At 42.0% G+C, this 15940-nt stretch overlaps 1 protein-coding gene across 1 annotated transcript; it reads left to right on the top strand.

Moving 5' to 3' along the window:
- Positions 1 to 972: 972 nt before the first annotated feature.
- On the top strand, positions 973 to 13124 carry LOC124009921 (bcl-2-related ovarian killer protein homolog A-like). The gene is made up of 5 exons (XM_046322174.1): positions 973 to 1304; positions 3067 to 3376; positions 4173 to 4301; positions 9595 to 9758; positions 10415 to 13124. The coding sequence occupies exons 2-5, from the start codon at positions 3169 to 3171 to the stop codon at positions 10538 to 10540; spliced, it is 627 nt and encodes a 208-aa protein (XP_046178130.1). The 5' UTR covers positions 973 to 1304; positions 3067 to 3168; the 3' UTR covers positions 10541 to 13124.
- The last annotated feature ends 2816 nt before the right edge of the window (positions 13125 to 15940 follow it).

Raw genomic sequence — 15940 nt, forward strand, 5'->3', positions numbered from 1 at the left:
TGGTTGTTGAACTCAATTTAACTCAATGTCATTTTTGACATGTAGAGGTGTAGCAAACTACTGGAACTACACACTATTTTTTTTGCATAAAGAAAATTAAATATGGGTGAAGTAGGCAATAATTTATTTCCTTTTTTAGCATCAGACCTGCCTAATTCTCACTTGAAACATAGTTTTTGTGTTTAATAGGCGAAATGACACATTCTGTTAACATCTGACTCCACAATGATCTGTTCTTGCAATTTGTAGTCTGACATTATATATTGAGATATGCTACTTTCCCCACTAAGTAGTGTTGATGCAATGAACTACTTTTACAAAGTAACATGAGTTTTATGTAAACCATATTTTTCTTAAGTGTAGATTTAGTGTCTCTTCACTTCTTCCAGTAATAAGTAATAAGTAATAAATTGGTATAATCTTCGTAAAGTACATTTTCTTAGTAGCTTCCCCAACACTGTTTGTTGTTATGGCCTACATTTGGAGAGCATGTTTGCGTGTTAAGGACGAAGGAGGTGGTTTCTATGTCTAATCCTAAAGGTGCGCCACTCCTGGCCCCTTTGTCTTTGGGATGAGTTAAATATAGAGATAATACATGGTGTTTTTCCGGTATATGTAGACTAAACAATGGTAACAGTGCCATTGGTGTTCAATCAATACCCTTATAAATGGATTATATCTAGTAGGCCTATGAGATCGTTGTTTTATTGAGTTGCAGGCTAGCCTATTTGTTAGGCTAGCCACCTTTATTTAAATACAATTTAGAATGAGATTCATTCAGATAACCAAGACATATGATACAACTAATTATATGAATATGAATGAATTGTCATGGTTATTATGTTAAAGCAGACAAAAATACATGCTCCGTTTATAAAGTTTATGACTGTGGCCAAGGACCGCTGCGCAGAGAGTGCGTCAAAATACGTAGTCTGCGCTTCCCGTCTCCTCAGCACAAATCAAATCGTTTGCCACAGAAGGAAGGACACTGAAGAGCTGGTTTACCTTAAACTTATTCAATGAATTTGGTTATACAGGCTAGTAGCTACATTAATCACGGGGTTTATCTGCAGCTTTAATTGTAGAAGGTTGCGCGTGCAAGACAAGGAATTCCATAAATTATATCCCCGTTGAGATGGGGTTGTTTGATTAGATTGTGACGACGGTAATGCAGACAGGAATTAAAATTTGAACATCGTATCCGAGAGGACTTGTCTTAGCTTGGCACCTGAGGAATGATTTGAATCCAATCAAAAAAGTCGTCGTTGAATTCCCTGTGATGCGTATCTTTCAGCAGGTGTCAGGTGAGTTCACTCTATCCTCGTTACTTATAATAACCAGGTTAAAAGGTGTGATTGAGAATGAATGAGTAATGAAGAAGAAAATGCTATTTCACCGTAATTCTAAGCAATGCATATATGTTTAACGGCCTACATACATTGGTATATTTTCCTAGTAAAATAAATTATGGGAAATGCTCTAAGCTAATTGTGCGGTTAATATAGCTTGTGACACATGTATACGTTTCTTATACACGTAGGGATATTAAATAATCGTAGGCCTATACTAATAATATTGTCTCATGCCCTGGGGTAGACCTTGATCATGACTCTCAGTTCCTTTAAATAAGATTATTTGGATGAAAGCGTCTTCTGTAGGGGGGAGTTTTGTTAAAAGAGCTGCGACGCTTGGTCTGAACATGAACATACATCGCTTGTGGTACGGTTTTGGAAGAATAAGGACCTTATTCCATATCAGCAGTAAATAATTTTCAAAATACAAGGTTAAATTGACACATACATTCATTTTATAGGATTCCCACATGGCCATATTCCCACGTTACAGGGCATGTTTATGGAAGACATAATGGACTACCTGTGATAATTAGATATCCGTCTCCAAACTGATGCCACAAACGTTTTGTCACTGAAAAACAATGTAAGCTGCAACTGTGTTAAAGCCGGTTTAAACAGTGTACACAGTAAGTGTGTACTTTGCTTTTGTGAAATTATTTTGATGTGATATGAAAGTAGAGGGATTATGTTTCTAGAACCATACTGCAATTTGGAATGGATTCTAGTTTAGTTGGAGAATGTGGCTGTTTTGGCTTCCAGAGGTAATTCGCCCTTTAAACAAAACAAGTAAAGGCCTTTATTCCAATAATGGGCTAGGCCAGGGGTGCCAAACTAATTTTGCCAAGGGGGCTGCAATTTGGTCTAAATTTGCAAAAAAATGTAGTCCACTCTCCTTTGTTTTTGGAATTCTCGATGCTACCTGAATGTCTACATTTAATTTAGGTGATTATTTGCGAGCTGGACACAGTCAAGAAACTGTATGAATGTATGTTTGAGATACATGTTAGAGGTGAGGTTTTTGAAGTAAAAAAAAAAAAAAAAAATATGCTTTGGCCACATATGAGTAGCCTACAGGATGAGTCAACAACATTATTTGGGTATAAGTTAACAGAATATGAACTTTTAAGTGAGATTTTCACTGGACAGTAACTTTAATTCCAGGTTTTAGATGCTAACCCCATCCCCAAATGAAAACTAAACATGGATTCCATGTTGTGTTCTCACTTTGCGTGCACACCTGTCTGTTTCACACCTGTCTGTTTCACACCTGTCTGTTTCACACCTGTCTGTTTCACACCTGTCTGTTTCACACCTGTCTGTTTCACACCTGTCTGTTTCACACCTGTCTGTTTCACACCTGTCTGTTTGCACACCTGTCTGTTTCACACCTGCACACCTGTCTGTTGCACACCTGTTTGTCTAGCTAATCAGCCTCACAATACAGGCTAGCTGGTGCAGTCTTTGGACCATGACTTATCTGGCAAGTTGTTGCTATGGAATGCCCTTAGAACACGTCTTATTCATAAAATAATTAATGAAGGTGTCTAAATTTGGGCTATGGCAAGTTTATGAATCATACAACCTACTTGAAGATACAGAAGAAAGTGGTGTATGATATTAAATCATGCATTTTTTTACCCATTTTTATTGTTTCATATATTCACAAAAATCTTTATTTTGATAAATACAAAACATTTGACTTTCTCAACAGATTGGAGATTTAGTTCATTGTAGTGGCTCCTGCTAAGAACCACTCAGGCACTGATAACACCGAAGTGATCAGGTTTTCCCTGATCAGAATCCTGCTTTGGAGATGGAGGTGATTCGCCGCTCCTCTGTGTTTGCAGCCGGGGTGCTGGAAGCCTTTGACCATTCCCCGTCCGACAAAGAACTGGTGTCCCAGTCCAAGGCACTGTGTAGAGACTACATACACTCGAGGCTCAACATCTATGGGCTGGGCTCGTCCAAAACTCAGGTGGACTCAACGCTTTGTGAGGTGTCTGCCGTGCTTCTCTGTCTCGGTAAGAACCAGCTGCAAACTGTTACAAACTTAATGTACCAAAAAAATCCTGCTTGAATGCATGTGCACCACTTGTCTTCAAATCTAGCATTTTACAGAATAGGTCAGTGCTTTGGAGCTGTGTTTCCCTTGACATTCCCTATGGTCCCTGAATAGATTGGACACACTGTACTGGTTTTGTACGTGTATATTGCGTCTTTCTTGAGATTAAGGACAGGCAGCGGACTGACATGCATGACCGAGATAGGTATCGAAACATGTCTGACAATCCAAGGCATTCCAGCTACGGCATTGTTCAGTTTAGTAGGCTAACCAAGGCAGGTGAGGCAGGCCTAAATGCAAGATTTGAAGAGCAATGTAAGATAGTGAGGTAATGTGGTCATCTACATTTATCAAAAGGTGGTGCAGGACCTGTCTGGACACTGGTGGGTTATGGGCTTTGGCTGATTTGTTCAGCTTGGGTTGGGTTATGGCCGAGACGATGAATTTGTTTACTAAAATTATTACAACAAATCTCTAAAAGCTTGGACACAGAGCCCTAAAGTTTGGGAACAACTGACCTATGACAGTTTCTCGTCTGACCATCGCTTAATGAGAGGTCTGGTTAGCAGATATCACTGAAATGTGTCATTCTCATGCTTCTCTGGTTTTCCTAATGCCCCTGTGCTTCAATGATTGTTTCAATGAAGTCACTTTGTCGTGAAGTTGTTAATTGGGTAGATAGACCTGTTGTTCTTTCTCAGTGCTACCCTGTCTCTAATTGTTCAGCCCTTGTGGTCCTTCCTGGTTTCCCCTAGGTGACGAGCTGGAGTGCATGCGGCCGAGTGTCTACCGGCACGTGGCGAGACAGCTCAACATCTCAGTGGCCATGGAGACCACGGTATCCGATGCCTTTGTTGCCGTGGCAACAGAGATCTTTTCTGCAGGTGAACAGCAGCAAGGGAAGGGGTAGCAAATTGTGGGGTTTCAGGAGGTTGATGTCGCGTAAGCCCGTTAAGAATCTGCACACGTAGCACAATTTTCCCACGTTTTCCCATTGACATGCATGATTAACTCTTTCGTCGCAAGGTTTGGGAACAAATCTTAAGTTGATGTTAAACCCTATGTGTTTGTGCTTAGAGGGGGACAAAGCAATCCTACATGAGCTTTGAGGAATGTGTGTTTTGAGACAGGGCTACAAGATCGGTCATTTGAAACTATTGCTTCTTTGCAACACTTTGTTACACATTGTTTTTGTGACACATTTTTCACACAGTAGCATCATTTACCATAAATATGAGATGATGGTACTCCGTAAAGACAGAATTCTGCACATGTACCAAAAAACACGTACCCATGTCTTCTCTTTGTCCGTCTACTTTGATGTAACTTTGAAACACAGGAGAACATTGGGTGTCTGGAACAACTGTTCTATTCCGACACTGGTACATACAGTCTCTGCTGTGTGAATGCATCTCACTGTACATCTCTGCTGTGTCAATGCATCTCACTGTACATCTCTGCTGTGTGAATGCATCTCACTGTACATCTCTGCTGTGTGAATGCATCTCACTGTACATCTCTTCTGTGTGAATGCATCTTGCTGTACATCTCTGCTGTGTGAATGCATCTTACTGTACATCTCTGCTGTGTGAATGCATCTCACTGTACATCTCTGCTCTGTGAATGCATCTTACTGTACATCTCTGCTGTGTGAATGCATCTCACTGTACATCTCTTCTGTGTGAATGCATCTTACTGTACATCTCTGCTGTGTGAATGCATCTCACTGTACATCTCTGCTGTGTGAATGCATCTCACTGTACATCTCTGCTGTGTGAATGCATCTCACTGTACATCTCTGCTGTGTGAATGCATCTCACTGTACATCTCTGCTGTGTGAATGCATCTTACTGTACATCTTTGTCTGTTTACTTGACAAGTTCAAACTTTAACAGCAACATCACTAGTATACACAGTTTCTGCTACAGGACTTGCCACTCTGGCATGATTAAAGATAAAGAGTTATTAAATGTCACACATGAATTACTGCTACAGCACAGTATGAGTCCCCTGGACCGCATGAATAATAAGTCTCTCAAACTTGGCTCTATGTCTGGAAAGATAAAAATAGCCTCAATTTCAAGCATTTTCCTAGCTAACATTTTGGCTGAACTGTGACTGTTTTGACGTCACCAGGGGCATTTTTGGAACACCGTGGGATTCCTCCAGAGAGGAAAACAAACCACTGACCCAGGCAACGTTGGCCTTAAAGGGATGTGGGGTTCAACAGCTGTATATTTATCGGACTGAAAAGATAAGCGACATTCTTTACATGTGATGACTGCAATAGAGAATAATGATGTTATGTCAATCAAATGCCGCACTAAGGCAAACGGACTGTAATGAATCATAATCACAGGTTTGATGACGATTCGTGGTTCAAAAACTCTTGAAATAAAGGGTTCTGACATCCAGTAATACACCATTATGTGACATAATTGGTTTCTAGATTTGATGAGGAAGTGCTTTGGCTGCACTTTTCGCTGCTAGACACTATTTGGGGTGTTTTTTTCAGTCTCCCTACATAATTCTGATTGATGAGAGGTGTTTCAGACATAATTATGCCCTAGAGTGGTATTTATAAACAATTGGCTCAAAACTCCCTGCACAATTGTTTGATTGAGCCTGCTGTCTAATCTAAAAAATTGAACGGAGTCATGTTTTGTCGCAATTATCGTGGCCGTTGTGTTTCGCCAATTGCACGGTCTCACTAGGATGAGTAGATATGGTTGTCCTTGTTCAACAGAGCCATTGAACTTAACGACGCTCCTATCTGCCAGGACATTGAAGGATATCTAGGGTGACTCGTTTTCCCTGGCTTTGTAAAGACTACAGCCTGTCGGGAGCCATGCTTCCTTGTCCAATTGTGTTCCCACCCTTGAAGGCATCCTGAAATCGCTATCAATTCTGGATATTGTGGTTTGCTCACAACCAGGAAATGTAGATGGCCTGTTTTTCTACCGGTGAGACGCAGAAACATGTGTGTAGTGAAACAATTCTCGATTTTTATTACCCATATAATATGTTAATAACATATTAATGGACATACCTCAGGAGGCTGAAGAAATTCAGCTTGTCACCTAAAGCACTCACAAACTTCTACACATGCACAATCAAGAGCATCCTGTCGGGCTGTATCACCGCCTGGTACGGCAACTGCTCCACCCACAACCGCAAGGCTCTTCAGAGGGTAGTGAGGTCTGCACAATGCATCACAGGGGGCAAACTACCTGCCCTCCAGGACACCTACACCACCCGATGTCACAGGAAGGCCATAAAGATCATGAAGGACAACAACCACCCGAGCCACTGCCTGTTCACCCCGCTATCATCCAGAAGGCGGGGTCAGTACAGGTGCATCAAAGCAGGGACCGAGAGACTGAAAAACACCTTCTATCTCAAGGCCATCAAACAGCCACCACTAACATTGAGTGGCTGCTGCCAACACACTGACTCAACTCCAGCCACTTTAATAATGGGAATTGATGGAAATTAATGTAAAATATATCACTAGCCACTTTAAACAATGCTACTTAATATAATGTTTACATACCCTACATTATTCATCTCATATGTATATACATATACTGTACTCTATATCAACTACTGCATCATTATGTAATACATGTATCACTAGCCACTTTGTTTACATACCCTACATTATTAATCTCATATGTATATACTGTACTCAATACCATCTACTGCATCTTGTTTACATACCCTACATTACTCATCTCATATGTATATACTGTACTCTATACCATCTACTGCATCTTGCCGTTCTGTACCATCACTCATTCATATCTTTATGTACATATTCTTTATCCACTTGTACGGTAGTAGTTTTGGAATTGTTTGGTTGGATTACTGCATTGTCGGAACTAGAAGTGTAACAGTATAACTTTAGACCATCCCCTCGCGCGAACCAGGGACCCTCTGCACACATCAACAACAGTCACCCACGAAGCATCGTTACCCATCGCTCCACAAAAGCCGCGGCCCTTGCAGAGCAAGGGGAACTACTACTTCAAGGTCTCAGAGCAAGTGACGTCACCGATTGAAACACTATTTAGTGCGCACCACCGCTAACTAAGCTAGCCGTTTCACATCCGTTACAGAAGCACAAGCATTTCGCTACACTCGGATTAACATTTGCTAACCATGTGTATGTGACAAATACATTTGATTTGATGCATTGAAAGAGCAGCTTTCTCTTGTAAACTTCCTGCCAAGTGCACCAACCAAGCTTGCTTCCCCCAAATGTGCCCCATTTCTCGCTCTTCCACTCCTCTCCCTTCCCTCCATCTTCTTCTTATACCCAGACAATCTTCTCTCTATCCTGGGCTGTGTTGTCTCACATCACGGTCAGATCTCTGTAGGGAGTTAGACATTGCGAGTACAGTCCTGTCCCAGAGGGAGTTACCTAATTTAAACCTTCCCCGAAGTCTACAGAGCCAAAGCCACAGGTCAGTCAGTTCAGGCAAACAAAACGGCTTAAAGGGGGCTAATGCCATTAGCCTCGCTATTGCATCACAGCCATAACAAGGGTGGCACCCGAACGGCTTTAATAGGAAACAAGTGACCTCTTTGATGTGAAGCTCTGATGCGGTCGCAACCGTCACTTGCTCTTTCTCTCTATTGGCTATACTGTACAGTAGACTTCTGACGTATGCAATGTCTCGGGACTGCATATGTGCACTAAACTGGAGCATGTAGATATAGGTAACTGCCAAACTAAAGTGCACGCCTCACTTTTTAAACGTCGTATTCTGTTAACTCGTACCAAATAATGATGTTTTATACTTGTGTTTGTGGCCGAAGCATAAATTGCGGGGGGGGGCATAAAAAAACACCTCAAACTTGTTTCTCAAAAATGCTTGCTCTTTCCTCATAGAACATGATTTCAACTTCATGAGGAGGATGGGCTGTCCAATCAATGGTCTACTTGCGTGATTATTTTTAATGACCGGTATACGCCCATACCATTCTGTTGTTGGGAGTACGTACACACCCTTCCAACACAGAAAAGCAGCTTTTTAACATACTTCGTTACCATTTTCTGGATGGAAAACGATTTCACTTGTATTTCATAGAAATCTGGAAACACTGGGCAGTTACTTTAATTGGGTGTCTGGCTGCCAAAGCAGCTTCAATGCCCCTTGGCATAGATTCTACTAGTGTCTGGAATTCTATTCGGGGAATGCAACACCATTCTTCCACAAGAAATTCTATAATTTGGTGATTTTGTTGATGGTGGTGTCAAACCCTGTCCCAGGTGCCGAGCCAGAATCAAAATGTGGGAAAAAGTCAATGGGTCTGAATACTTTCTGAATGCCCTGTGTAGCCTTTTGTGTAATTCCTTGCTCTGCTGAGTTTCTGCTTACCGCCATGGTGTGATATTTGACGCACCAGCACAGAATCTGTCTTTTACGCATACAACTCTGACAGAGTGTCCCTTTACACACATTCTTTGTATACATTCCTGTGCACTATTTTTTCATGTTGCATTTATTTTTCAGATTATTTCACATGTTGCCTCTATACTCTGATGTGATAATGTCGTACATGTGTTTACACATTTATTTACTTGTCATGTGACATTTACCTGTCCCCACCTCTATTTCTAAAACTATTTAATACATTTTTCAATATGGCTGTAACATAACAAATTGTGGAAAAAGTCAAGGGGTCTGAATACTTTCCCGAATGCCATGTACACGGCAGACCAATCCGAAATCATCTCTCGGCATGTCCAGCCAATCCCTTATCTATGCCAATCATGGCTAGCGGGAAGATTCCTGTCTTTTTCCGTAGCTAAACTAACTAGACTCGCAATTTAACAATTTGATTTGTATTTACAGTTGGGATACAAGTTTGTTATTAAGGCACATGAAAGTTCACTCGTTCCAGAAGGCATTTCTGCCGAAAAAACGCATGTTTACGTTCACATGCCTCTCCTGTGAAGTAGTGACGCATATGCCTAGTTTCCTGAAATGATTCACAACTAATTTTTTGAATTGGGACTGGTTAACTACAATGCACACTCATTAGGAGTCTACTGTTTTGATATTAGCTAAGTACTTTTCATTAATGCTTTAGTATTGCAATAAAAAAGTATGAAGCATCAAGATCCACAATCAGCCAACTAATCTGCGATTCTCTCTCTCCTGTCCATAGGCATCACATGGGGTAAGGTAGTATCTATGTATGCCGTGGCCGGCGCTCTGGCGGTGGACTGTGTACGTCAGAACCAGCCTGCTACGGTCCAAACCATAGTGGACAGTCTGGGTCAGTTTGTCCGTAAGAACCTGGCCCCTTGGCTGAAGAAACGTGGAGGATGGGTGAGTGACTGGACTGTTGTTGCTGAGCAAGGGACAGTTTTTTTTGTTTGTTTTGTAACTACCACATAGTTGTGGCTTAAGGAAGATTATTAAATCCGCATTCTGGATTTTGATTCGACTTATTAGGATCCCCATTAGCCGACACCAATGGCAACAGCTAGTGTCCTCCCCTCTATCAGAGATCTGTATATAATGACGAGATGCTCATGTCTCCGCCTAAAAATGGGATGTCGTTGTCCCAAATGCGGGAAGGCAGGGGACAAGCTTAGGTCCAAAATTAGCCCATAAGCCCATAGGGCTAATTTTGGACAGTTTGGAGAGAGTGAAACCTTTCGCTTCGCCTCTTCCTCTCTGCCTCCATGTCGTTTTTTGAAGGACACTGATGTAAGTAGTTTCCCTATGCTGCCCTCTACTGGTTCCCAGGGGAACCAACGATTTTTGTTTTCTTCTCAATTGAAGGAACATTGATTCCTTACATCCTCCTTCTCCCAAAAAAATGTTGTCCTTCCCTCTGACCTTCTCCTCCAATGTGTTTTTGAGAAGGAAGAAAGGCTAGAGGACACAAGGAATTTAGGAAATCATGATATGTGGGACAAGTGTGTCCTGAAAGTTTCTAACTGTGACCTTTCCAATGTGACCTCTTTGCCTTTTTCCAGACCGACATTAAGAAATGTGTGGTAAAGTTGGATGCCGTTCCTCAGACCCATTGGCTGTCTCCCGTTGCCGAATCCTGCAAGCACTTTCTGTCAACACTGTACGTCTACATTATGAAGGAGCCATGAAGGAATTGGGAGAGGAACTGTGGTTGAAAGGCCAAGAGCTTCAAGTCCTTGAATTTGAAGGCTCTGTGCTTCAGATGAACTAGACAGCAGACATCCTCCTATCTTTTTGACGGAACACATTTAGTTAAGATTGGTGATCTAAACAGTGACTCTCCTTCATGCAGAGTGCAAAGTCACAGTATCACATTTTGTATAATCATCATCAATTTAATCAACAATGACTGCTCTTCTTCCGAAGAGTAATCCCAGTTACCCAGGAGTAAAATTCTCGCGTACGTTTTCACTTCCCGGCCATGAGAGATTATACAAAGTGTAGTCAGTCAATTCCATATACACATATCTTCAGTTCCGATGATCAACTTTTGTTCAAAGTACTTGTACAAAACCATGTATCTTTCAGTGTTGTAATATAGTTTCCGCTACCGTGTTGCAGTGAGTATGTACCATGTACCATGTACCATGTACTCTGGTAGGTGCTCAAATCTCTGAAGTAAGATCCAGTCTGATGATAACTGAAAAATACCATCTGGGACTTTACACTGAAAAATGGACAAAGTGATAGCAACTGTTCTATGGACAAGAATGTGATGCTTTTTGCTGCACCCCTGTGGAGGACATGTGAAATGTATGATGAGTTACTACTTTGTTGTGATGGGATGCACCAGTCTATCCAGGCTTTGTCCAAACTGTACAGTGCTGTTGATCTCAGGGGTGCATTCACTAGGAAGCAAACGGGGAGGGATCTACCTTGCATTTGTCCCATAAGAAACACTTTTGTTGCAAAATGTTTTGCTACAGTGTGCACTAATGAGTACACCCCAGTTGTACCCCTCAATATGTACCATTGAGTACAAAAGACAGAATGATGCCTATTCTATTTCTTTTAGACTTTTTAAATACTATCTTTAACTAATGTATTTTATTGGGAAACTGTAGTGATGATGATTGAATCTGTATCTTTTCACAGCATCTTTCCTGTGGTCACTTGCAATATTTACTTAAAGGTCCAATGCAGCATTTTTTTTAAATCTCAATATCAAATCATTTCTGGATAACAATTTAGTCCCTTTATTGTAATTTTCAATTAAAATTGCCCAAATTAAACAGCTTCTTAGCAAAGAGCAATTCCTCAAGCAAAAATGTTGCTGTCTGGTAGTGGTCTGAGTGGGGAGGGGAAAACTAGCTGTTATTGGCAGAGAGGTTTGTAACTTTTATTTGTTTATGGTGACGTTACCAGGCAGGCCAAAACTCCATACCTCCAAAACAGGCTGACATTTCAGGCAGTCTTTTCAAACAGCTCTTACACTAAAAAAAAGTGCATTATCACAATTTTCACAATTTCACCTCTGTGAAATTCCAACCTCTGTGTCAAAAAAAATATATATAACGCACAGGGAACTCTAATTCGTGACTACACTGGGCCTTTAATATTGAGCTTTTATATGCAAAATAAACGTAACACTATCGAGATAAACAGCGGAGCAAAATCATCACAATTAGGTAATTTTAATTGTTCTAATCAATCAAAGTGTATTGGTCACGTACAGATGGTTAGATGTTAATGCGAGTGTAGCGAAATGCTTGTAAACAATGAACGAAATAATACATATAAAAACAAATAACTGCCTAGTTTTCTAAGGACCTGAAGCGAGTCGAACATCTCTGTCGGCGCCAACAAGGAGTTTCATTTGTTTTTATTCAACAGATCCATTTGGGTTCAATACAGCCTTTGTGGGAAGGACACAACCTGATTTATGGTTGCATTAAATGAAGTGCTTCATACTGAACTCATACAAAACATTACAAATGATTTGTAGAAAAAACATCACCTGTTTCAGTGATACATTGTTTGTTTTTCTTCAAATGTTACTCTCACGCACTCCCCATGAGACACATGCATTTGATCCTCTTATCTCACACATTGAATAGTACTGCTTTCATAATTCGAATTAGTCCATTGTTTTAGGCAGTGCGTTTTCTCGAATGTACTCCAAATTGTATTGAGATCGGAGCATCTGAACCTGCAATTTAACATCACGAGCCAACCTGGTCTCAGAGCATTTCATATTATTTTGTAGAAAGAAGATGAGTAGGCAGCCGTAAACTATTAACATAATATATTTACAAAATAATAAATATGGGAACAGTCAGCCGAGTGCATCAGCACGCACAACTGCAACGCGTTTTGAGTATCTAGAATCTTCGTCAGGCAGCGTTGTGGACGGAAGCTGACGTGTCTCTAGAAATAGAGGTGGGGACGGGTAAATGTCACATGACAAGTAAACTATATGAAAAACACCTGCAACAGTATCACATCGGCGTATAAATGCAACATGGAAAATTGTGCACAGGAATAATCAGGGTTGCCCTTTGTAAAAGGCAGATGATGCACTTGTGCGTAAAATTCATGGCATAAAAACACAGGAAGCATGCCATGGCGGAAATCAGAAACTCATCAGAGCAAGGAATTACACAAAAGGCTACACAGTGCATTCAGAAAGTTTTCAGACCCCTTGACTTTTTCCACATTTTTGTCCCTCATCTACACACAATACCCCATAATGACAAAACGAAAACAGGTTTTTAGAATAATTGGCAAAAGTATTTTTTAAAGTAATAAAAAAAATACATATTGTGATGAGACTTGAAATTGAGCTCAGTTGCATCCTGTTTCCATTGATCATCCTTGAGAGGTTTCTACAACTTGATTGGAGTCCACCTGTGGTATATACTGTATTATTGACTGTATGTTTGTTTATTCCATGTGTAACTTTGTGTCGTTGTATGTGTCAAACTGCTTTGCTTTATCTTGGCCAGGTCGCAGTTGTAAATGAGAACTTGTTCTCAACAAGCCTACCTGGTTAAATAAAGGTGAAATATAATACATTAAATATTCAATTGATTGGACATGATTTGGAAAGGCACACACTTGTCTATATAAGGTCCCACAGTTGACAGTGCATGTCAGAGCAAAAACAAGCCATGAGGTCGAAGGAATTGTCGACACAGGATTGTGTTGAGGCACAGATCTGGGGAAGGGTACAAAACAATTCTGCAGCATTAAAGGTCCCAAAGAACACAGTGGCCTCCATCATTCTTAAATGGAAGATGTTTGGAACCCCCAAGACTCTTCCTAGAGCTGGCCACCCCAGCCAAACTGAGAAATCGGGGGAGAAGAGCCTTGGTCAGGGAGGTGACCAAGAACCCGATGGTCACTCTGACAGAGCTCCAGAGTTCCTCTGTGGAGATGGAAAAACCTTCCAGAAAGGCAGCCGTCTCTGCAGCCAATCAGGCCTTTATGATAGTGGCCAGACAAAAGCCACTCCTCAGTAAAAGGCAGGTGACAGCCCGCTTGGAGTTTGCCAAAAGGGCTGTCATGGAGCAGGTTTTCATCACTCCAAGTGGGCTGTTTAATCCAGGGGGAGCAATTAGCCTTTTTTGTTGTTGTCAGAACTGGTGAAAATCACCCCCTCTACCACCCTCCTGTCTTGCGGACTGCAATAGCATCGAATAGTCCCCGCTATATGCAACTGTTCAGGGAAGTCAGGAACCAATACACGCAGTCAGTCAGGAAAGCAAAGGCCAGCTTTTTCAAGCAGAAATTTGCATCCCGTAGCTCTAACTCCCAAAAGTTCTGGGACACTGTAAAGTCCATGGAGCACAATAGCACCTCCTCCCAGCTGCCCACTGCACTGAGGCTAGGTAACACGGTCACCACTGATAAATCCATGATAACCGAAAACTTCAACAAGCACTTCTCAACGGCTGGCCATGCCTTCCTCCTGGCTACTCCAACCACGGCCAACAGCTCCACCCCCCCCCCCCCCCGCAGCTACTCCTAGGAGTTAGGGTAAAGGGGTTTAGCTACATGCTATGTAGCGAGTAGTTGCAACGTTGACCATGATGAGATGCATCGCTAGATGTTCGCGCGTGTTATACGCCCCACCCTCCTGCCTTGCGTGATCTTTAATTCATTCTGATTCCTTTGAGGAAGTGTATATAATGGCTCTGGTGTCTCAAGATGGACAAACAGTACTATTGACGCTATTGTCTCGTTTTTTCAAGCGAAAGCCAAAAACCGAAGCATGCGGAAGCCTCAAGACCTGAGCTTCCCCTGAAGCTATGTGGTCCCCACAGATCAGGAAATACCAAAAGGGGTAACAGTTATTTTTAGGTCCAGGCATTGACTATCTATTCGGGGCATAGGCCAACCTCGTTGAATGGAAAGTGGTTTATGGACATCAGACTGGAAAGTGCCTGTCTTACCTGCTGTACATGGGGTCCTGGCCAGGGCATGGGCATGTCGAGTTGACTGCTGTCCAGTCAGGTCTCCTTACTCTTTCTCCTTCAGCTCCTTCAGGTGTTGAACTGACATGAAAAGGTTGCAGGTTCAAGTCCCACTTGGTCTACCCCCTGAATTCGCTGCAGGATGTGCATGTATAGGCTAGGTCTAGGCTTGGAGTTTGAACAGTCCAATACCTGAGATTTGTGCCATAATGAAGGCTACTCTGTTGCATTCTGAGGAAGCCACATTCCCTGTGTATTGATTTCTTATTCTCAGCATTGAACCTGCAGAACAGGGAAAATGTATGTACACGTGATTACAGTTATAGGTCCATGCAGTATTGCGCTGTGACAGAATACAACAAACACTTTTCAATAGGGAAAAAAATCAGAGTAGGCTAAGCCACCTTGACAGGTGAGTAGGCAGCCTATCCTTGTGTATAATTATTTTGTTAGGCCTGCTGTACAGTACTCAGCTGTCAGTGGCAGTCAAACTCACAAAGTTGATGACTGGTTGACCCACATGTGATAAGTGCAGAGTCTCGGTGTAGCGGAAAAGTGGAATTGAGGAGAAGGAGCCCTCTCCTGGCTTGTCGGACTCGCAGACTCTGAGAAGCCAGTCCAACGCCAGCAGCTTGGGGTTAATTTACATTTACATTTACATTTAAGTCATTTAGCAGACGCTCTTATCCAGAGCGACTTACAAATTGGTGCATTCACCTTATGACATCCAGTGGAACAGTCACTTTACAATAGTGCATCTAAATCTTAAAGGGGGGGGGGGTGAGAGGGAATACTTATCCTATCCTAGGTATTCCTTAAAGAGGTGGGGTTTCAGGTGTCTCCGGAAGGTGGTGATTGACTCCGCTGTCCTGGCGTCGTGAGGGAGTTTGTTCCACCATTGGGGGGGCCAGAGCAGCGAAGAGTTTTGACTGGGCTGAGCGGGAGCTGTACTTCCTCAGTGGTAGGGAGGCGAGCAGGCCAGAGGTGGATGAACGCAGTGCCCTTGTTTGGGTGTAGGGCCTGATCAGAGCCTGGAGGTACTGAGGTGCCGTTCCCCTCACAGCTCCGTAGGCAAGCACCATGGTCTTGTAGCGGATGCGAGCTTCAACTGGA

Source organism: Oncorhynchus gorbuscha, linkage group LG22, assembly GCF_021184085.1.
Source record: "Oncorhynchus gorbuscha isolate QuinsamMale2020 ecotype Even-year linkage group LG22, OgorEven_v1.0, whole genome shotgun sequence".
In the NCBI taxonomy this organism is placed as follows: Eukaryota; Metazoa; Chordata; class Actinopteri; order Salmoniformes; family Salmonidae; genus Oncorhynchus; species Oncorhynchus gorbuscha.